This window comes from Dermacentor albipictus, chromosome 8 (assembly GCF_038994185.2).
Source record: "Dermacentor albipictus isolate Rhodes 1998 colony chromosome 8, USDA_Dalb.pri_finalv2, whole genome shotgun sequence".
In the NCBI taxonomy this organism is placed as follows: Eukaryota; Metazoa; Arthropoda; class Arachnida; order Ixodida; family Ixodidae; genus Dermacentor; species Dermacentor albipictus.
Genome location: NC_091828.1, coordinates 123759201 through 123782796, shown reverse-complemented (window position 1 = coordinate 123782796; position 23596 = coordinate 123759201). Strand labels below are relative to the sequence as shown.

At 44.4% G+C, this 23596-nt stretch overlaps 1 protein-coding gene across 1 annotated transcript in view; it reads right to left on the bottom strand.

The window, feature by feature from the left end:
• The window catches only part of LOC139049157 (lysosomal alpha-glucosidase-like), a 41944-nt gene that overhangs the window by 1536 nt on the left and 16812 nt on the right, over positions 1 to 23596 (bottom strand). The window contains exons 8-20 of the mRNA XM_070524400.1: positions 22789 to 22885; positions 20681 to 20898; positions 19142 to 19219; positions 17014 to 17133; positions 16160 to 16326; positions 15579 to 15715; positions 13913 to 14076; positions 12730 to 12884; positions 9356 to 9443; positions 7607 to 7809; positions 4852 to 4973; positions 3207 to 3262; positions 1857 to 1991 (exon numbers count right to left, since the gene is read on the bottom strand). Of these exons, the coding sequence (XP_070380501.1) occupies positions 1857 to 1991; positions 3207 to 3262; positions 4852 to 4973; positions 7607 to 7809; positions 9356 to 9443; positions 12730 to 12884; positions 13913 to 14076; positions 15579 to 15715; positions 16160 to 16326; positions 17014 to 17133; positions 19142 to 19219; positions 20681 to 20898; positions 22789 to 22885 (1740 nt within the window). The remainder of the gene's footprint in view (positions 1 to 1856; positions 1992 to 3206; positions 3263 to 4851; positions 4974 to 7606; positions 7810 to 9355; positions 9444 to 12729; positions 12885 to 13912; positions 14077 to 15578; positions 15716 to 16159; positions 16327 to 17013; positions 17134 to 19141; positions 19220 to 20680; positions 20899 to 22788; positions 22886 to 23596) is intronic.

Genomic DNA, 23596 nt, shown 5'->3' with positions numbered 1-23596 from the left:
TCCTGATGGAATTGAAGAAATGATAAATAATGGCAATGAAAGTGGATGAAACAACAACTTGCCGCGGGGGGGGGGGGGGGGGGGGAGGGCACGATCCCACGCCTGCGCATTATGCGTAATGCGAAAACGTGGGATCGTGTCCTACCGGCGGCAAGTTGTTGGCTCGCTCATTCGATCGCTCGTTAGTTCAACCAGCCTGTTACAGCTTATATAGATAATCATCATCGATGGTTTCCCGAAATATAAATTTTTTTCATGTCGATCGTGAAATGTGTTTTTTGAGTTAAATTCCGTGAGCTGTGCACATTATTCGCTGAAAGATTTTATGCCTTTGTTCAGATATTAGTCGTAGGCGATCAAATACGAAAGTTACGTGGGCAGTGGTATCATTCCAATTCTCGCGTAGCCGACAAAAGAGACAGTTTTCGGAAGGCATCATCGAAGTGAAAAAACAATGCGAGCTATGTTGCTGTCCAACCAAGATGGCGGCAGAGCAGAAGGCATGAAAACTTGACCAGAAACCCGACGAGTTTATAATTTTTATGCGCCTTATGTAAACAGCGTCGTGTTTTTCATAGTTTCGTAAAATCAAAGCGTTAAACTACAGCGACAATATGTGGTTCTCTTAGCCTTATTTTCTTTTTCTGTAGACGCGAGGTGACGTCACGTGGAGGAGACTTCTTCCAGACGGTTCCAGATATATTCCATTACTCGGACTAGAAGCTATAGCCCTGCCTCTCTACGCCGACTCTATCCCAGAATTAAAACACAGCCTATACAAAGAATTGAAACACGCTTTATTACAGTGTAGTCGGTTTTTTAAGCCATATAGAGCATTCCTAAATTGCGTGTGACAGATCGCATGATTGTGGAGATTGAGTCGGATTGCTCAAAGAGGTGGACATTATTTGCAGGAAAAACTGAAGCGCAAAGTCAGCTAACTATCAAAAATTGTCCAATCAACTTCGGCAGTAGTTACCTCCCGACGCATATTGCAATTTCCAAAGTAAAGCCGATGACTTCGCAACGCGTACACTTGCGACAAATTTCCAAAATGACACCAGGTTCAATATAATAATTCCGAAAGTGCGCAACGAAATACATGGGCATTCGGGTCACCTTTCTGCTTCAGTGCGTAAAAAGGGAGTGTTGTAAAAAAAAAAAAAATAAGCGACAAATCTTGCATAATTTCCGAAAGTTTCAAGGTGCATATCTGGAAACCCGTGAAATCCTTAGAAGTCGTTCTATATGCTTTGAAAACTCAGCAGTTACAATTCGAAAATTAGTGCATACTCGCAAAGTAATCAATTAAAAATGTATTATTGCATTCTCAGTAATTAGTTGATTGTGAAGGTTGTCGCAGGTTTGAGAAATTCAGCTCAAGGACTACAAGCATACGCTGTTTGCCACATGCGAGTCTCGAAAAATTCTGCATGTCTAAAGAAAAAGCACCGTGCCCTGTTGATCCGCACACGCGAACACTAACACTTATGTGATTAGGCTTAGTGCCTGCAGTACCAGATTGACAAATGTCCAAACGCTTGAAATATTACGAACATAATTCTTTCTCCTGGTTACCTCACTGTAGACTGCATCCACTTACATCTTTGACGCGTACCAGAGGCGACTTCGGTATGGTCTGTGTCCCAATGATATACTGCCGACGTAGATACCTTACCAGAAATGTGGCGCAGCAAAAGACGAGGAACGACATGAGCAACGATATAGACAGGCATAGAAAGTCATGCGCCCTGTGTCTATGTTGTTCCTGTCTTTCTTCTTTGGCAGCGCCGCAATTCTGGTAGTCAATCTCGGAAGAACTAGCCTATATAGCGACGTGTTTTATGCACGTATACCTGTTTGCTAACGTTGAAACTCAATTCCTTGCCGTTGAACTCCACCCTAGACGGAGCGCTGGCGAAACCGAGCACGGTGATCTTGCGCAGGACGTCCCTGTAGCCACACGGTGAGCAGTAGCCCGCAAGAAAGTTCTGCGAGAGAAAAGCTCCACACGCTACAGCCTCAAATGGGTTCTTGCCGGGGTAGTCCGCGTATTACATGGACGTTCGCCATTTTTTTGTTATGTTTTTGGACACAAATACATTTCACGTACGAACAAGACAGGACAACTATACTGTACTTCCAACCGAAGTTCATTTTAGACTTTTGCATAATACGTTTATATACCACACGCATGTATTGCTATATGCGAGTAGGACATTTCTCGGCAAGATAGCGCGCGCACTGTAAATATGAAGTAATGTCTGGGATCAAAGTGCTGTATTTTCGTGATAAGCAATATGCTGGTGGTATATACCCGATGGAGATAGCTGGTATTCTACAGCTGATACTCGGAGAGAAAAAAAAAAGGAGCTGGTTAGGCGAAGTAATGCGTAGGGTAGATAACCGCTGGAAAGTTAGAGTTGGAGAATAGGTTTCAAGGAAAGGGAAACGCTGTCGTGGACAGCAGGAAATTAGGCGGGGCGACGCAATGACGCAATTTGCAGGCGCAAGTCGGAATCCGCGAGCGTGAGAAGGCGGTAATTGGAAATCGCTGGGGGATGGCTTTGTTCTGCAGATGTCATAAAAATCGGATGCTGCGGCTGCTGTTGATAATGATGATGAAGACGACGATGTACCCTTCAGTCATGAGAGGGAGAAGCTCCTCCCTGTATACTCGATCTGTCGCGCTAGTGAAAAGACGCATGTATTGGCGCTACTGCAGTATATATATATATATATATATATATATATATATATATATATATATATATATATATATATATATATATATATATATATATAGAGAGAGAGAGAGAGAGAGAGAGAGAGAGAGAGAGGACAAAATGACGCAGTATACAGGGAGCTCTCGTTATAAAGGCCTGTAAGGCAAGTATGGCAAAAAAACTGCAGTTGCTTTTAGCGCCCGTCCCCTCTCCTCTTCTACGTCACTTGTATCCTGCCTACACGCACCGTTTATGCGTGGGAGCTTGTCAGTTTGAAACGCTAAGCTGACGCTTCTATCAGTCTAAAATGAATCAGTGATGTTTCTCTGAACACTGCAGTCATCTGTATACCGCCTGGTAATTTTTGTCATGTGGCTGCATTGAACACTAAAATCTCTGGGCAACGGCTGATTTCTATTTTTAATTTCTTTTTTTGACCACTCACGTTGTTCGTTTAGTAGCTCACTAATGTTCACTTACTCTTGAATAGAAGAAGTTGAAATGCGTGTACTGCCCATTCAGGTGGGGGTTAGGAGCTGAAACAAGAGCAACAACATGGAGAGGTGTAATAAAGAAAAGCTGGTCGCCGCAAGCCGGCGTGCTACATTAATGTACTAGGTACACCGTTCGAAAAGGCATATTACTAAGAAAGTAATGAGTGCGTATAGGATGTACTTGAATGTTTCGGTAAAGAGCAGATAAACGCTTTCTGTAATTAACTTGGAGGCCAGTGTAGCGCGAAAGCGCTCGTGTAATTAACAAATTTTCTATGCGCAGACCCCCAATTATTCAAAATTAATCTTGACCCACCGCGACATCTTAGCAGCTAGGGTCAATGACGCACCGCTGAGCTCAAGGTCGCCGGTGCGACAGCTACAGGGCGAGGCTCAATGATAGCGTCCTGAACACAGGGAAGCAAGTTAATTGATTCCCGTCTGTGTGTTGTACTAAAATTAGGTAAAATGCTTAACTGAGTGATCTGTCGTGTGTTCATGCCTTATCACTACGTTGTTGAGTTGCGAACTAGATTAGATTATGGGGTTTTACGTGCCAAAACCACTTTCTGATTATGAGGCACGCCGTAGTGGGGGACTCCGGAAATTTTGACCACCTGGGGTTCTTTAACGTGCACCTAAATCTAAATACACGGGTGTTTTCGCATTTCGCCCCCATCGAAATGCGGCCGCCGTGGCCAGGATTCGATCCCGCGAACTCGTGCTCAGCAGCCCAACACCATAGCCACTGAGCAACCACGGCGGGTTGCGAACTACAACTATTGTTCCTACTTCGTATTTGTTACTGACAATTCTAAAGTGCAAAGGCTGATGTCCCTGTATATTCTTTATTGTTCTGCATTTTTCGATTGATCTGCTTGGGCCCGAATAGGGCCTGCAGTATTTGTAATTAAGTAAATAAATAAATAAATAAATAAATAAATAATATGGAGTCATTAAAACCATTGGCTTCAGTGGTATGTTTTTTGCCTTCGAATGTTAAACCCAATCAATAAATCAGTCAGTAACCTCTGCAGCTGTACGATAATCATGCGATCTTACGAAAAATGGGATTATTACTGTCTAAGGAGTTACTGCTTGAGACCTAGAACAGAAGCACATGGCATTTCACTGTTGCAGTCATGTCCAGCAGCTCCTTGCATTTAGGAATGTCAGCTTCTTGCACTTGATTGCCGATTGCAATGGCGGCTGTGGACATGTCATCGCAATCAAGGCAGATGTACTAGTGGTGCTGCGGTATTGCAGTCAGGACGGCAATTCTAGGAAGTATAGGGCATTTCAATTTCGGACTCCCTGCGCAGAGACAGAATCCTGAAGACATGAATCTGGCGACGAGTGTGGGCTCTGTCAGGGTTATTGAATCTGAACCGAAGAGCGTGGAAGATAACTTGAATGGCGATATACACAACTTACCGCAGATATTGAGGACACATTTCCCGAAGCAAGTCTTAGGCGCACGCACTCTAACAAATTAGTTCATTTTGCGCTGTCACAAGCATCAATTTTCACATGATATTTTCCTTAATTGATTAATTAGGATTTAAGTACTACACTTTGTTTCATTGGTCTACCAATCGGTGAATACCGGCGCTCTGCAAGTAGAAATTTACCTTCCTTTTCTGCTGACGCCGCAATGAGATCTCCGTAGGCGGAACCCGCAGCGTCTAGACAAACGGTGAGCTCCAGAAAACTGGTGGCCGCTAACGCTCTGTCCTTCGCCCTTTCGTGAAATCTGCATTTACACAATATATTAGTATTATTATTAATCAATTCAAGCAAGCGTGGTAATAAAAATAATTTTAGAAAATCTCAGTGCGTTTCCTCTCTGTGAAGGATGACCAGCGAAGCTATGTATGTGGAGCCTTTAATGGCAAACTGCACCTCTGCCGCAGATCGGCCCGGCATTGTACTATCTAAGGGATTGTTTTTCTACACGCGGACACGATAGTGGGGAAAGTAGCCCATAACTGCTTCGCTGTAAAAGAACACGTAAGGGTACTTTATTTTCTTTAATCTAAACGCATATTTCAAAAGCGTAACCTGAGCCACATCCGGAATATGGCAGTACTCTTTGAAACAACAATGTAACACAGAATGAACAAGCACAGTAAAAAAAAACAAGAAGGGATACTGCGTGCTTGAATTTTAATTCTATTCCTTGTTTCATCTTCTCCATTTTCTGTCTGGCGCAATAATGTAAAAGTGATAATGTGGAAGCTTGGGCGAGTTGGCGATTCAATATCGGCATGTTTGCATAGCGCAAACGACAAGGGCTAAAGGCGCTGACTTCAATTGATCTTTATTCGCGAAATCGCCGGAACTATATACATGAGCAAAAGTAATGAAAAACAATCTTCGCATTAAGTCATACGTGAACCCGTATTGCATCACAGCCCGATACTTGATTTCGTTTTTTGTGAGGGCAATAGACGGCATGCTGATGCAGAAGTCTCCCAGCAGCTGTATCTTGTCAGCCTCCATGATATCACGTGTAAGCTGTTCTCGGTGTTTGGAAATTATTACGCAGTTTTCAAATTCAGAGTCACAACGGCAGTCTCTGCAGTGAATGCCAAGATGACCTTGCACAGCAGTATAAACATCGTAAAAGTGCTCCTTCAATCGCTCATTTAAACATCCGCCTGCTTGGCCAACGTATTTCTATCCGCAAGTCAAGTGAATCATGTAAACCACACCCACGGCGCATGCTCCAAACCGCTTCCTATGGTTAGTACTGCAAAGATTTCGTCGTGTGGCATGAGGGTTCTCACGCCTACAGAGCACCGATAATTTTTCCGGGGCAGGAAAAATAACTTTAACATCTACTGCTCATCTTCTTCAAACTGTGCGAAATCTTGTGCAAGTAAGGGAGCACCAAGGTAAATGTACCTGGTAGCGAAGCTTCCATAGGAGCCCATACGTTCAAAACATGGCGGTCCATCGCCGGTTCATGGGGCTTAGCGCCATCTGTATGTGGTGGGAACACTTCCGGCGGAAGAAAAAATAACGTGACGCCATGTCCGTTAAAAGCAGAAGTGACGTCATTTTGTTTTCGAAGGCGCGAAATTTGTTTTGTTGTTCTTCCTTTGGAGCTATATATTCAAATGCCCCGCCATTCGACTTGATGGGCGTTTCGAGCTTTCAGCGTGGAAAGCGATGCAGGAAAAGGCCAGCCGTACGGTTGTCGAAATCGCATCCCTGCGCAGAACATACTTTCTTTGGAGGCCGACGAAAGCTTTAGGTGTAGAGTGCTGATCCTATTGTCGGATGCCAAGTCCGTCGGCCGGCGCAGTCGCACGAAAACAACTACACAATTATCTGGCGTTCGTAACTCACTACTTTTGACTGAACAGATTAAGAAGCAATGAAGCTACCCGCGTAACCAAATTCAGACAAACTTCGAGAAGCAAGAAAGCACAAATTGTGAGGGGGGCGTATTTCAGCAGGTGATACGATTGCGCCTTTCTGCCCATTTCAAGACGTGCATTGCACTGCGAGTGATAGTGGCGTCAACGCCCCCTGTAGCGATGGGCGCTGAAAAAAATGCATTTAATAATAATAATATAATTAAACGTATTTATTTAACTCATCACGAATATATAAAATTGACTAGGAATTTTATTTTCGTTGAATGAATCTAACTGTGTCTCGTTTGAATTAAAAAAGGCGTTTTTCTTTCCAAATGTTTGTTCCCTCCAAACATAGTCGCGCTTCGATCGCTGCTCCCATAACCCCCCATGCTGATGTTGGTGACAATCTGTACTGAACCGCTTTTCGCCCGGAGCTTCGCGACCTATTTGAATCGGCCTTGGGAGCACCGCGACTGGCTTATTGTATCTGGCGGCGCTGGGATCTGGTGCTTTGTCTCCCAGCTTGATTTTCTTTAATGTCTTTTCTGCGACAGAAACTAACAAAAGCTCAACGTACCCAGGCATACGTTAGGCGGGAGGGCTGCGCTTGGAGACTGCGCATTAAACAGTGGAAGCAAGACTGGTTTAGGACATTTGTGAAGCAAAGATTTACAATGCCCCGTTTAACCAGCTTAGAACGGGCCGACAGATAAGAAAAAAATGGATTGTTCCCTCTGGGCTCGTACATCCCGCACAACGGATCTCTAGAGATACTAAGTCGCAAATGTAAAAAACTTAACGAGTCATCTACTGGTAGTTCATGCGTCAGGACAAGTGGCGGCAAACATTCGTTGAACAGGCAATGTGCACCTGAAGTAGCAGGCTCAAAACCTTGACCTTCACATGATAAAAGTTTGGTTTCACTTCCGGCAGGAGCTGAAACCACATCAATGATAAAATTTGCCACGAAGGCTTCCTCGGAGAAAATAATCAGCCATGTCAGTCATGGCGAAGTGACCTGCTGTTGTTTCTGGTGACCAGAATTCCTCCACCACGCACAAACAGTCTTGGCTGGGGTGTGTTTTCCGGGGACACGTAGACGACGGAGCCTTGACTGATTATCCGCCTCCAACTTTGCCACTCGTACCAGATACCCGGTGGCAGGTACACCGGCGTCGGTGTCGAATTCAGCATCAGAGCATCGAGGGAAAGCCGGGAATACTGCGAAAAGAGTAAGAAATGTGCTCGCTAACACTTTTTTGAAACTTTGTGAAACAAAAGAACGTTAGGTTCCGGGGTTTATTGTGCCCAAACTGCGCAGTGGGTTAGGAAAGACGCCATGTATAAAAAAAAAAGTTTTGTTTTACGTGCCAAACCGACGATTTGATTATGAGGCAGTGGGGGCTTCCGGAATAATTTCGACCACCATGGGGTATGTTATAACATACGTGCGCCTAAATTTAAGTACACGGGTGTTTGGGCGTTTCGCCGGCATAGAAATGTGGCTGCTATGGCGGGAATTCGATCCCGCGACCTCGTGCTGAGCAGCCCAACACAAGACGCCGTGTAGTCGGGGAGCTCCGGGTCACTGTTGAACACGTGACTAGACGCGTTGCTCGAAGGCGTAACGAGGTGCAGGTTAACTCGCAACTGCTTTTGGCCTGTAATGGGCATCAGCATTATGTAAAGAGTTCCAAAATTTTTTAAAGCAGCACCAGTTGAAAAGAAAAAAAAAGCTTAGCGCCTTAAGCACACCTGCTAATGAGGAAAATGAGGTTCTCGTATATGCCTTTAATCTGTATTGCCTCCCCCCCCCCACCCTCTTAATTTTTTGCTCCCGGTCTGCCTCTCTCAAATATCCTACTATTTGAGCTCTGTACATAAGTCCCATACCTGTAGAAAAACAAAGCAGCTGTGAACTACCGCTTTACCTGAACCAACTGCATGAACCAACTAGCCCAAACAAGAGTTTTACCTTGTCTCCTTTTAATGATTAACGACCGCTCATAATGTCGTATTACCATTATGTTTCACCAACTGGCCTCCGTCGCAGCATCGCTAATTTTGACCACTTTGGATTCTTTAACATGCGCCTAATACACACCTACACGAGCGCCTTCGCATGTTGCCCGCCGAAAGAAAAGCCGACTCGGACGGTGTATTGGACCTGCGACATTGTGCCAAGTCAGTAGGCTATACTTCTGCAGCTGAGAAACTGTCAGTCTCACTGCGAGAGGAAGTTCAGCAAGCATGCTTGCTGAACTTCCTCTTCGCATTTATTACTGCAGTAATAAATGCGAGAGAGAAATACGGGTGGTGACACCGACCTTATCACCCTGAGCCTCCAGGACAGGCTCACTGTGACATCACATATTTTGACAGCGCTCAACAAACAATCGAACTGACGGATTCTGCCGCATTTTTTCTTCACACATTTCTTTCTTGTTCTTTTATACGATGCATAACTGTGTAATTTTGTTTTCCGGGTGATGGAGCCAGTCAGGCTGTGACATGCAGCTTTTTTCCCATCACACCTAACCACGTCTATATGCACTATTACATGCCACGCGGTTGAATAAACTCAATCTCAACTCAATGTAGCATCGAAGGCCTGAAAGACAAAAGAAAAAAAAAGCTGGCCAAGGCAAAGTTGCCGAGTTCTCGAGTCATCATGAAATGAAAGAAACAGCTACCTGAAATGATTGCCGCCTAAATGCCTTACAAGTGGTACGAGAAGCGTAACGCTGCCGGTAGCAGGAATACCAACCTCGTACTGCGTCTTTGGAACCACCATTAGGTGTGAGCCCAGCATGAACTGCGTACTGTAGGCGTGTGCCAGACGCTCACCTGGAAACCTGGGAGGCAATGACATTGACACACAGAGATTTGAAATGTAATGCTTTTGCAAAGAGAAATTTGGGTCTGGTTGAGAAAGGATATCAATTACACGGGCAAATACACACAAGTCAGAGCCATGAAATGCAAGTTGTTGCTTGCCCTCTTGGAGAACACTGGCAACGTACCTAAATCAAAGAAGTTAACAAACGTTATTTGAAGAAGGTTACAAACATAAAATTTTTGGTTGACCACGCTGGAATGAAACGTGAGGGGGGCGGGGGAACGCATTTTTCGTCTGCTTACTTCTGAAAAATTTATTTATTTATTTATTTGAAGACACTGCCAGCGTATACTACACTCTGTATAATCTGTACTACACTACCACAACACCAAATGCGTACCGCAAAAGCACACCTTACAGTACAATATCAGAATACGATATATTTTAACACACAGATATTACAAGTTAAAACGGTAGTATACGGAACAGCGATCTTGAAAATGTACGACATCTTGAAGCAACTACAATTGTGCATCTATCTGGGGCACGAATATCAAGCCCGAAGTAAAAGCACTTAACAGCCGAGGCAAACACTCCCAGACTAACGAAGACACTCCTGAAAAACAGAAAAAAAAACTGTTCTCCAAATTTGCATTTACGGCACGTTCCGGCAGTTTATTCCACTCACACATCATTCGTAAAAAGTAGTCTCTGTAACAGTCCTTAAAGAACCTGATTTCTGTAGCATACCTGGTGTGTTTATCGCTTGTCCCCCGTGATTTAGTTTCAGCTATATAGCGGTGCTTACTTACAAGTTCACTCATGACATTGTAAAATAAGACTCAATTTTTTTCTGGAACCTTCGTAAGTTTAGCAAGTATGCACTGGCTTCCGAACCAAGCGTCTTCGAATGAATGAGTCAACACAGTGTTATGCGGAGCGGTAAATGGAAAAACAAATAAACAAATTTCGCCTTCTATCTTATTTTTGCGTGTTTCCACTTAATTGCGGTGTGATATACGTGGCCTTTCAATTGGTACATTCGAGGATACCTCAATGTGCTAGCGCTGTATCCCCCGATATGTGATGCGCGTTTTACTTTAAAGCAACCAGTCCTTCAGGAAGTTGAAAATTAGCCCTGCTATTTACTAGCCTAACAACACGTATTTAAGGCTAACGTGATTGACTACACGTGCAAATTAAGCGTTAAGTTTTGTGTTTCTGTGATGGAATTCACTCATCGTAGCTCTTTGCAGAACATCTGTCATTGCGTATTGGTAAAGCTCGGTGAAATCTACACTATGTATCCTGCTATACTATATGTAAGCAGGCTGTCTAAGCATGTTTTCTTCTGGCTTATAGCAGAATGATTCGCTTCCATTTCTTTTTCGCTGTCACTTTAGGTTACTTAACATGTACATGTTACCTGAAGGGCAAAGCGTTAACAAGTACATATATTTTTGGTCTAACAGCAGTCTTTCAAAATCCAAACATATTGCTTCTACATGCGCGGACGACTATATGTGGATATGCAGACACTATAATCTTGCAAAAGCTCGCTGCCAATATGAGACAGAAAAGAAAACAAGTGTAAACCAACTGGGCACTGCTTTCATCTGACGTATACTGTAAGGCTAACAGAATATTTAAGAAAGCAAGCTATTTAGCAATCACAGCAATTTATTTTATTGTTCATTTGATTCTCTCTTGCTCGAGGAAGTTTGCTTTCGGCTATCAACTTAGACTAGTTGACGCATCGTTATGGAAGCAAAGATAAGGCGCCGAAGGGCACATATGAGACCACAGTTGGATATATTCGCACGTTTTACGGCTGCTCCTAAAGAAATAGGTACAAAACATACTTTATTAAAATTGCTTTCAGTAGTTGTTGAATAATTTTTACGTTAATGTTCGCGTTTGTCTTTGGTCGGAACCGAAAGACGCCGAAGTAACATGCACATTGAAGAGCGAGAAGAACGAGAATGACAAGCCATGAATTCGCCGTCGTTCTCGGTTGGTGCACCAGCCTTGCAACAAATGAATAGCGCCACTGATCTTTCAATCTGTTTCATCCAGCTTCGCCCACAAACTCTAATCGAGCTATGAAGGGTCTACAGTTTGTGGAAAATGCATCGCAATTGGAGCGCGAAGAAACAAATATGAGGCCTCCCTAACATTCAAGCAACCCGTGTGAAAATAAAATAAAAAGGCTCGCTCAAACACTTCAGTTTCGTCGTCCGAAAACAAGAGATATCAAAAGAAGCATTAAGGAAAACGTACCACTCTGTCATTCATTGTTATACTTTGCTTGTTACAACGGAAGCATATATCATGTAATTCCAAACTGTCTTACTAACCGCTTTATTTTTTCGACCCCCGTGGCGCTATAAGCCGAAAAAGCAAAAAGTAAAGCAATATCATACTTGCCGGACTACTTGACGTTTTTCTATCAAGCACAGATTCCCCGTATCCGCAGCATTGCCTGTATGGCTATGGCAACTTTTCCGTAAGAATTCTACATCTAGAGAGCAGGTAATTAAAAGGCTGAGGCCAGAAACCTAAAGCATAAGTATGAAGTTACTGTACCACATATACGCAGACTTTTGTTATAACCAGCACCCACGTACATGCACTCGAAGTAGTTCGTTATATAAGTTATTCCCATATACCCCCAAACTCGCCTATAGCAAACCAAAACAAACTTTTCCCACGCGTTTTAATACGCAAATTTTGTACTCACAGCGGAGAGAAATGCAAGGAAGGAATTAATTATTCTAAAACAAAAGTACAGGAATAGGGTACTGTTTTTGCGTTGGATATAAATGTTTGTCATAGTCATTAAGAACTGCCTTCTCAATGCACGACATTGTCTAGAACTGCCGGAGTCCACTAAGAAAATACCGCACACAGAGATACAGACAGGAAAAAGAAATCATCGCAAGCAAGAACCGTTTTATACAAAGAAATAAATATAATTTCGTTGAACAATTGCATTCATGCCATGTAAGCGGCTTTATGGCACTGTTAGCGGGCGCCAGAATAGATATATATCCAATATCCAGTTTGTTATAAAGCAGTTATTTGAAGTCAGTGTCGACCAGACAGTTACGCGTGTTCGACATGGAAAATGTGTCACTTTATGCGAATTCGTTATATTCAAGCTAGTCCGTATAGAGCTTTCTTCAGGCTGTTTAAATTATGTTTTTTTAAATAGGAAACTAAGTCCCTGTCACCGGAAATTGTTACCTCGAGTAAGCTGAATATATATATAATATATGTAAATGTGTTAATTCTAGACTCACTCAAACGCTAGAGGTCTCACAATCATAGCGCCGGTCGTGGAGCTTTTGAAGATCAGCGTGTATAGGTGAGGAAGGAACTTGCTGCGAAGTGACCGGGCGTCTTTCACTGCTCTCATGTACGACTTTTCGGGGGTCATCTCTTCGGTCGAAGCATCCTGGGGACCGAGGGGAAGAAAATTACATTCAACGTTGCTTCGTGAATCGACGTGAATGTACACTAGGCCAACTGACAGGTCAGGAACCTGTGCTAAGGGACCCGTTATTATGTCTGCGGCGGCCCCGCATCACCTTACGTGCCTCTGTTCTGGTACTCAGTAGTAGGCACAGGACGCTTAGGCCAACCTCAAGCCTAAAATTCCATCCGATAATACCCATCGGATAACCAACCGCAAGTGCGCAATGACGCTTCTGCAGCCCCTGTCTTGTGAAGAGCTGGATGTGTCTAATTAAGTTTCTTTTTTGTTATTTGTTACTACATTGCGCTAAATAACCGAACAGGAAAAAGGAAATATGTACGATGAGAAAAAAAAAAACGAACACAGCACAAATGCACGAACAAGCACCGCATTCATACTTGTTCCGCATATTTATACCAGACATAAAGTTCGAGTGCTGTAAAATGTTGAGGCAAAGCGCCAGAAGCATTCAAACAAAAATATATTCAAAGATCTTTGTGTCATACTTTGAAATAACGTAATGCTTCTACCGCGCAGCGTGTCAGCAGCCCATTCTGCTCCCGCTTATACGGCAATCATCCTAAGCGGATCAACGCCAAGGTTTCACATTTCTGTCACTGCGTGAGCACGCAGACTTTTCTGCTGGATCATCGCCCTGCATAATTTCACGCTGCGTTTCACTGTAATACTCTCTGCCAACATAAGAATGCAGTACAATCTCCGCTCGTGAAGTCATGCGGCATCTGCTTACTCTACCAGGGCGCTCCACAAAACATCACGGTGAGCAACGGCACCAGGGGCACGTATACACAGTAGCCATAGCAGCCCGCATTTTTGGGCTGCACTTTATTCGGGATCAGCCTACGAAAACGACTAGACGCATGCCCGACACGGAAAAGTGCTGGCAACTCGCTAAAATGACATTGCCTTCAAGCGATGAAGCTACAGAACATTTCCATTCCAGTTAGTGTGCACTTGGTAACCACAGCCTGTGCTTCGCCACTTACGTTCGACGTCTCCAAAACCTTCACGCGTTGAACCACAGGAAAGAAGGCCGCCAAGTTCAGCCAAAGGCTGCAGATGTCGTGTATGCTGCTGTTTTCCACATCTTGCACCGGGCACAAGGACACCAGAAAGTATGATAGACCCATCATGCTGTAGAGCTGGATGTCTGTGTTCGACAGATATTTTTTACAGTTGAATGCATGCGGCAACCTCACGAAGAGCGGCATCCGTGTTGTATTTCGCCCTGCTCCGAAATTTATTACGTATTCTGCTAGCGCACCCTTGCTTCTGTAGGAGACAACACTAACACGAGAACTGGTTCCAGGTTTTGCAACTTCACAGTGTCATATGTTGTTAGAGGCCGAATGAGAAAGACAGCCGACCTTTAGTTACATTCAGGCACTTCAGCGGTTGGCTGAAGCACCAGCTATATCTCAGCTGTCCACACTCCGCAAAATATACATGCCAAAATAGATATGCGATAAAGTGAACCCGAGCGCAGGGAGACTTCACTTTCGACTTGAGTTGGGGGCATACGTTGGTGACTTAGGCTCCTCACGAGTGGTGCTATGTCTCTAGGTCTACTTTTCTGTGATTACATACGGCGGTAACAACAAAATAAGAGCCGACTGTTTATCTGTAAAAACTGACGGGCTTGCTTGTCTGTCATGTTTACAGGAAAGCTTAGCGCAACGTAAACAGTTATTAGTAATAGCAGCGTTCATCGCCGTCGGTTTACTGTATTTGTGTTCAAATGTTACACTGAGTTTTCCAGTCAACGCATTAAATTGTTGAGGTTGCTTTTATGCGCTTTAGTAATTTTTTTAGCTTTGATACTTTGTGTTTTCGCCTTTTTTCCCTTTAGTGTTGTGTCCATAAACAGGCATTGAGCACATAGCTCTTCATTCCACAGGAGGTGTAGACATCTCCAACCGTGTACTGAATAAACATTGCACTTCGTGAAAGAAAGATGCTTGTCGAGGAAGGGGTTTGGTGGCGGATGAGGTGCATTCAAACCACGAACGCAACAGTTGCCTCACTTATGGCCGAAACCAGTACGGCAGCGGTAATAAATACTGCCATCACTATTCAGCGCCTTATCTGTCGCCCCCCCTCCCCCCAAGAAATTATTGTTTAGATTAACGCACACAAGAAATGTTTCATGACTGTTTTCACCCCTGTGGAACGTCATGTAGTACTGTAATTGGTATCATGCGGTCTTTACTTTGCCTCTAGCGGTTTATATCCATTTTGTGTAATACTTCAGCATTCTTTGTGTCTCTATCTTCCAAAGCAACTTTGTTTTTTATCGTGTAGGCTACCAATAAAGTGTCAAAGTGGGTTCTTGTTTCGTAGTTTATCTTATGTTATAGTGGTTTGCATTGTTCCAAAGCATGTGCCTCGTTGGAAGCTTTGTTTCGTTGATGTTTTTTGGGTGTTCATTTTACACATGCATCCCTCACCTTCTTAACTCACTCACTGTCATCAGCCTTTGGAGAAACCAAGCAAAAAAAAGTGAGAAAGAAAGACTGACCAATTGCAGTGCATATCTTTGTTTCCGTATCATACCCTGACACACTCGTTGTCGAGCTGTGAAACGGTCACGAAAAAAAAATATGTGATAACTAGCATTCTGTGACAGCATTTTGCGGTGTCGAGGAGGCTTACCTCGAACAGCCTTTATGAGGCCCTTTGCTCCATCTACGCGTGCGAGGCTCCAGAAGACGTTCCACTGGCCGATGCCAGGAAACGTGTCGCTGATAGTGGCCAGGGCGGGATAAGCCTGTCTCTTCGGCGTGATCACCCTGGATGGGTACGGTGCACCGTGAGATAATGCGGAAAAAATGTCTCCACTGGGTTCAACGTTCACAAGGCCAGATACATGTGCTAATGAGGGAGAAGCAAGAACTAATGACTGAGACGGCAACGCAAGTTTTAGATAAAACAATGGTGTTTAGGTTCCGTCTCTTGAGTAGTGTTCTTGTTCATTCGTAAAGGAAGTTCAAGTTTTATCACAACGCTTCCTTTGTTCCAAGCGCCGGAGTCTCCCAGTTAGCTCCGGCGTAACATTTTGTCGTTATTAATCTCCTAAACATGTTCCCAAAAGTAACTCATCACACAAGAACAAGAGAACTGCACACACATGCCGTGGAAGACGTGACCAGCACAAGACACATGGACATGTGTAAGTACTATCCAGTTTCAGTACTACATATATGCACGCGTAAGTCGCAAAACAGTGGACAAACCGGTGGGCCATTCGCGCCATGAGGTAGCCGTACGCGTTCCGCACGTCAGAGTACGGAGACCGGTGCAGCTGGGCCATGCCACATACGTCACCAGGGAATCTTCGTGCATGCGCCGGACAGTCGGTGACATTGCTGTCACTCTTCAAGCACGTGAACGCCTCTAACCACTGCGTCACCGTTGTCGGACATGATGAAAAAAGAAACCAAAGGAATATTTAGGAATGCACTGAGCCTGATCGGCTGTCCCGATAAGATTTTAAAAAAGTCATTCTGCGAGTTCTTTTATAGCTATTATGAGTGTCGGCCGGGCCACCTCAAATTCTTTAAAGGGACACCAATAAAAAAAAATTATCGTGCATGAGGAAATTACCCTTCTACAATACCAAGAACACCACTCTTACCAGGAGAAGCTGATTGGTAAGAAAGGAAGTAACGTGCAAACGAAAGACTGGTGGCAATGCTTCCTTTAAGTTCCAGCACCAGCCCGCCGTAACAGCATGGATTTTGACGGTGTCTGCTATGGCCTAGCTAATTCTTTTGCAGTAAGCACCGACTACATTGTGTTGTAAAGCGAGTGAAAGACTGAATGTGGCGAGTTCCGGGTACTTTTACTAAGCCAAAGCGCCCTTAACGAAAAAAAAAGATACTTTAAAATCCGTGACGTCTAACTGTCGTACTAGGGGCTGGGGTTACGGCGCGAAATTCGAAATATTGAAACTTTGACCTTCATTGTCTCTTCTAATGATTAACTCATTATGTCGAAAACAACGACAACAGAGTTTTCAAAGAAAACTTTACCAGTATAAACATGATTCCTAATATGTATCGCCTGACCATCTGAACAGACTACCCACCAGTACGCCTGTAGTCTTGAAGTTTTCTATAACTTGTACGAGGTCAAACATCTTGGACCACTCGTCATCAGCTGCCGGATGTGTCAGATCAACGAGCCGCTCCACGGATCCGCGGCCAGTCTAGATTCAAAGTGGATTAGGAGGATAACGTTAATGCATGCGAGTAACAATGTAACGACATTTCGAAATATAAAATGTCTGTTGGCATACACCGGCATTTCTTTTTAGAGCGCAGCTCTTAGGGCACCCGTTCCTGCGGCATTCTTTGGCGGCCTACGTCGTAACCGACCGAACGAGCACAGTTAAGGATGAAAGCAAATGTGGAGTGCCGCGGGAGATGAAAAACGGTGATAGCGAAGAGAGCGCGAGCAGGAAAGCGGAGGAGGATGGTATGACGAAAGTGTGAGGGGAAAAACATAGTGCCGCGCAAGACGGGCTGTGCGGAGACGATGGTCACGAGGTGGCGCCAGAGTAGCGCGCGTCCTCTGGGGGGAAACAGAGCGCTGCATCAGCGCTCCTGTGAATCCTGCGCACACGTCACCCTCGCGCTGCCTCTTGCAACCTCCGGGTTAGCGAGGCAGTCATCCCACAATTCACTCCGTTTGCAACGTACCGCACGAGACAGCCTGTCCGTGCCAGCCAATACATCGCAAAATAAAAACACGTATATAGCTGCGCTCAAATTTCGCATTAGGGAGTATCGCAATCATCGATGAATTGCTTTATTTGTATTTCCCTTTAAGTGCTTAAGTGTTTACCTACCTAACACATTTCAGGTGAAGAACTTCAGGTTATGCTGAGTTCAGTATTATTTACGCGAACTTCACTGGCGTGTCGCGTGTAACTTCTAAGTCAATAAATTTTGATGTCGCAAGTTGAGCTACCCATTAGTGTGCCCGAACGTTTCCAGACCGCTCGCCGCTGCTGGACATCTCGGGAATATCTCTTGACATACGCACATTATATACACCTCGTCATCTCGTGGCACATTCGCGTGTCGTTTTTCAGCGCTTTGGCAGTGCTAGGTTTCCTTAAAAGAGCAACTAAACGTTCAAGATAGCATGATTGGCCTCCGCTAATAATAATAGAGTGTTATCAACACTTACTTTCCATACCGCGTTGTTTTTCGCAATAAAGCTTCAAAAGCGTTTTTCACCACCATCGAACGGCCGGAGCGCTCTCAATCAAACGAACACCCGAATATGTCATGTATTTTTCCGCATTTATATGTGACGGAACAGGCAGTGTGCCATGAAAGTGCCGACATCTATTTTCTTAGCACATCATCTAAAATGCCACATGCTGCACAGTTCCTGCTTCTACCCTGTGATCTTTTACCAAAAAAAAAGTCACTGCTTTGCCCGAAAGGAGAAACATCAGTAGCTATAACAAAAAATTTGACAGCTATACAAAGTAAGGATACTTGTTCTATCAGCCCTATAAACTTGTAAACATTCGGTAGCGCATCCTTCTTGCTATGTCATCGTCATCCCTCATCACACCTTTATGTCCCCGTTCCCCCTACCCCTGTGCAGAGTAGCAGGCCAGAGCACCTTATCTCATGCCAACCTCTCTGCCTTCGTTCAATTACGTTATCTATCTCTCTCTCTCTTACTAACAACAATAACAATCATGGTGCCATGCGCGCACAGACAAACATATCTCACTCGACGACCGCAAACACTCGCGGTCATAACGCTGGCGTGAGGAACAGCGGCAGCATCAGCGAGCGAATCGACCTTCGTGCCTACGTGTTGCCTCTCGTTTCAACATAAACCAGTCAGACGAAGCTCACAGCTCTCAGTGCGGCTATACTATTTACCTATCGGAGATAGATTTCAAGGTACGGCGCGCGCAAACGCGCTCACCCGCGCCATACACAGCCGCCGCCTGAGTGCTACAAGGCAGGAAATCATGGTCTCACAGCCGTGTGGTTACTTGGCATGGTTTTAACTCAGCCTACAAAAGCATCTTCAATGATTGACCTAAATATTCGACCCTGGCTTAGAAGGGCATTCTTTTCAGTAAATTTGCCGCAAGATGTAAGAGGGGTTCCGTGACAGGGATACCAGTGTACTCTTACGCGCTTAGGAAATGCTGGCGGCCAAACAAAAGAAAGATGACTCACTCTACATGTGAGCACAGCGCCTCCAACGTCTCGGAAAACGGCCAAACGAAGGGGGTCGTCCATGCCATTCTTCTTTATCTGTACCAAGCGAAAACACACGTCATGGAGATTGTCTCAGTGCTTTCTATTCATAAACACAATCGCATCTGCAAGCACAGTGAAAACAATCAGGAGATAAAGAAAAAGTGAAAGCTGCAACCATCCAACACTGAAAATAATCGTGGACGTCGTAAAAAAAGAAGGAAGACGATAAAATCGTAACGCAGCAGGGATGGACGACATGTATTAAATCTTACCGAGAGAACACAGCACGCATAAATTATTCAGTCCTTATCCACTGTTTAATAAATATAACGCTTTGCCACTAAAACTACAAGCTAAGCGCTACAACAATAAGAAAGGCGACCCAATATAGAGTGTGAACGGAAGAGAAAATAACGAGCTTTACATATACGAGAACTGATAGCACTTTACTTCAGAGCTTCATGCGGATTTTCTTTATTGAGCTTTCCTCCACATTTCAAGGTTCCTCCGTACTGAGTTTATACATAAAATACTGAGTGATTTATAATCTTGCGACAATTGCCATTGCGGTCATTCGGAATTGCAGCACCTCTGAGGTCTGTGGTCTATCCGCCATATCTATTTACATTTACCAACAAACAATGACACGAAAAACATTCGCCAATGCGCGAGGAGAGGAGGAAGCTGTAATCTATTCGACCACCGTAGTATATTTGAACGATTGCATCATTTCTTTTTTGCAGCAGGAACAGGCGCTAATTTGCAAAGCTGCGTGAAGTTCAGTTTGCAGGAATGCGTTGTCGGTAACACAATATCGAAAAGTAGGAACAGACCGTGGACTGTGTCCTGTCACGATTTTGTTTTGAGTAGTTACATGGAGGCGCAATTCAAATGAAGAAAATCGTGTTTTCAACTGTGAGAATCGTCACATTACAGTAATTGTATGTTACCCAGTAACGAGCGGTGACGTGGAATGATGGCCACGGTAGTAATCTAATGGCTCAAAAGATACGCTGTAAAAGCTGTTTCAGTAGAAAGGAATTCAGGCGATGTATTTTCATAATTTATTTCCCTCAGATTTTCTCTGCCAAGAATCTCTGAACATCTTAAGGCTCCCTCTAAAATAACATGCACACATCAATATATATCCACAAGAAAAACAAATAAATGGTTACTTCCGCGTGCAAGAACGAACTACGGCGAACAGACAATATTTATGGACTACAGCGATAAATATGCATGACGCCTTCCATGATTTTTATACTCTGTCTTCCGCTTCCTTTAAGCTATACTGACATGACTGGCTTACCGACAGACCAGCCGACCAACCGACCAACTGGCTGGCTGGCTTCCTTGCTAGCTGACCGGTTGATTAACTTTTTTGCTGGATGACTTATGAATTACATTACTTATACATAATACTTGGTTGACTGCTTGACCCAGTATACCTGATTGACCGATTGACTGAATACTTATTTCAGTGACTGTCCAGCAGGCACGAAGTGCGCAACTTGCCTCCTCTGGGAGGAACAGTGTGAAGGGAACAACTCTTCTGTTGGAGCCGGCCGTTTGTCCGCTCACGATGAACCTGAGCGAGGGCATCGCCGGCAGACCCACGAGTCGCGTATACTGCGCGACCACTTCGGCGGGGCTGGCTCCGAAGAAGACGAAGAAGTCGAGCACGCCACCAGCGACGCGGAACGTGGCCACTTGGTTGGGTGACAGTGTCACCTCTGTGCGCCAAGAGGAAGACAGTGCTTGGACTCATTCGACGGCCTACCTTGGGCAACGGGCTGTGCACTTTCACGAATACTGTTATTTAACGTGCCGCAGTGTAGCGGTTGCTAATAGACAGTTTTAGTTACACGTACGTAGAGGCTTTGCGTACGTAGAGCTTCTACGTGTGAGCAGTGCGCATGCGCAGAACGTAGCGAGCGCGCGCGCGTCTCACGCACGTACGTGAGATTCAATTCTTTGCGTGCGTTTCTTGCGCACGTAGACAGCTACGCGCTGGAGTTCCGCAAGGTCACGAACAAGCGATAGCGGGCCGCGCGCGCGCGGACGGCTCGCATCGAAACACGGCGACAGGATTGAATTGGCTACCGCCGTGTTCACATTTCCCGATAGATGGAGCTACGGAGTCCCTCTTGGCGTGCGTCGCGTACGTGTAGCTAAAAGCGTTTCAGATGGCGTGCACGTATGGTACGTAGGCTTTTCACGTTTGCGTACGTGAAGCCTCTACGTACGTGTAACTAAAACTGTCAATTATCTCGAGCGGCCATTTTAATTTTTTTTTACGTTAAAGTACAACTGCGGCGAGTTTCCGCGGTCTTGCGGTAAGGCATACGTCGGCCAGACTGGGTGATGCTTAAATGAGCGTGCGCGGGAACATGAACTGTCACTGAAAGGTAAAGATGGAGCACATTGGCCCAAGCATCGCAATTCACATCACTGTGAGCCACAACTGGACAAGATACGGATTCTTGGTAGAAGCAGGGACACCCCGGCACGTGAATTGTTAGAGGTGTTTCACACTAAACAGCGAGGTTCGTCTTGTATTAGCGACGCATCAGTTTTACATTTCCATGTAGAAAGAAGGTTTTTTGTGATAGCCGGCTGTGATTAGGGTGCTGCGCGATTGAAGCTGTTTTTGTGTCTCGCATTCGCCTGCATGTATATATTGCAATTGCATGTCATACAATAGAAAATAAACGCTCGAAAGTTGGCGCTCCGCTTGTTCCCTTCCGTCCTTCCTTGTTTGCGCCAAAGCGATCATATTTATGGTCTACTCAGCAAATTCCTTGCTGTTTACCGATTACAAGGTTACCAGAGACGTGGCCGCTAGTAGCTAAGCTGGTAGAGACGTCTTGTGAGAATTTGTCCATTTATATTGCGCAACGCATTTTTGTTCTTTCTCTACCTTTTTTGTCGAATCACGTTTACATAGGAGGAAAATCATAAAAGTATGACAGGTTAAGCATGGCGTTACTACAAACGCTTTACCACAATAGTCATACAGAATATGTAAGTTGCAGCATTCGTTTTGCATGTCCTTTGGTTAAACATTGTTTCACCAGGTGTCGCTACCAGCGCAGTTCTTGCCTGATATACCAGTTCCTTGGTAAACCGCAAGCGGTCAGGAGTTTGTGAACAGGCTAAAAATGCTCTAATGACGGGACCATACTGCGTACCATGATCGTGCAATAACGTACAGCATTGCCACCAAACTAGCACTTGCAAGGCTGGGAGGTTTCTAGGCTCTCTATAGTGATAAGTTTAGTTTCTGGCTCGTTTAATATTATTCTTCAAAAAAGAAAAATCTCTAGGCTTGATTAGACACCCCAAAAATTCACGGCATCAGAGTGACTTTGAGCGGAAACGATCATGGTGGCATCGGCACAGCTGCCTATTGCTTCCGCATATTTTTAAATCTATATAAGCCTCTTCTAACGCTGAGAATTCAAGGCTTGCTTAGTATTCTGAAACGGCAATTCACAAACACAGCTCAAATTTTTTCCCCTACAAAGATGGCCACCATGACTGCAGCTATCGCGCTAAGGTTACATCGTGCATGATGCAGGAATGGTAGCCTTTTTATTTCCTTTTTTTAGGCTACTCCTTACCCACGTCGTTGCTGGTGCGGAGAAAGAGGCCCACAGATGAATTCCCTGCCGTCATCACGAAGAAAGGATGCACCGACTCGTACGCTCTTGCCGTGTTCTGCAAAAGTGAATCAGCGGTTAGCTAGCACGATTGCATGTAAGATACTGCACTGCGTGTGGTATAACGAATGAAAGACTATACTTCATCCGTGCGATCCGTGACGTATCACTTACGCTAAGCTGGATTTGATGCCTAACAATAGTTACTGAAGCGCAAGGAACTTATAGAAGCATTTCTAATACGGTACCGGATATAGTTTAGGAAAACAATTAGTAATAAAGCAGTGCTTTACTAATACATGTGCCCCCCCCCCCCAAAAAAAAATGTTTTTATTTTGCTTTTTCTAGAAATGTACTCCACATGGCCAGAAATACGCGCCAGCAATATAGTTAAATTTTTATTGACGTGGAACCGCCTGTGGGCCGTACTGGGTTAAAAACAGGAAGAAAAGAAAGCAAAAAAATAAAATAAAAGCAGGATGTTTGGTGGTCCGCTAAGCCCCTAGAAAGCGACGATTCAGTGCTCTGTCGTTGCCGTATTATCACGTTATTTTGCTATTCAGAACCTCTACTATATATATAACATACCAGCAGGCTCAAATTGCCGTGATGGTGGTCCAATTTTTTTATGTAGTTGTTGGAAACACACACGCTTCCTCAGAAACGTTACAGGTTATGATTTGCGGTAGTGCTCGGCGAGGGAAGTAACGTACATATTTTTACCTTTAAAGATACCAGTCAAATGGCGCAGAAAACGTCATTGCCGAAA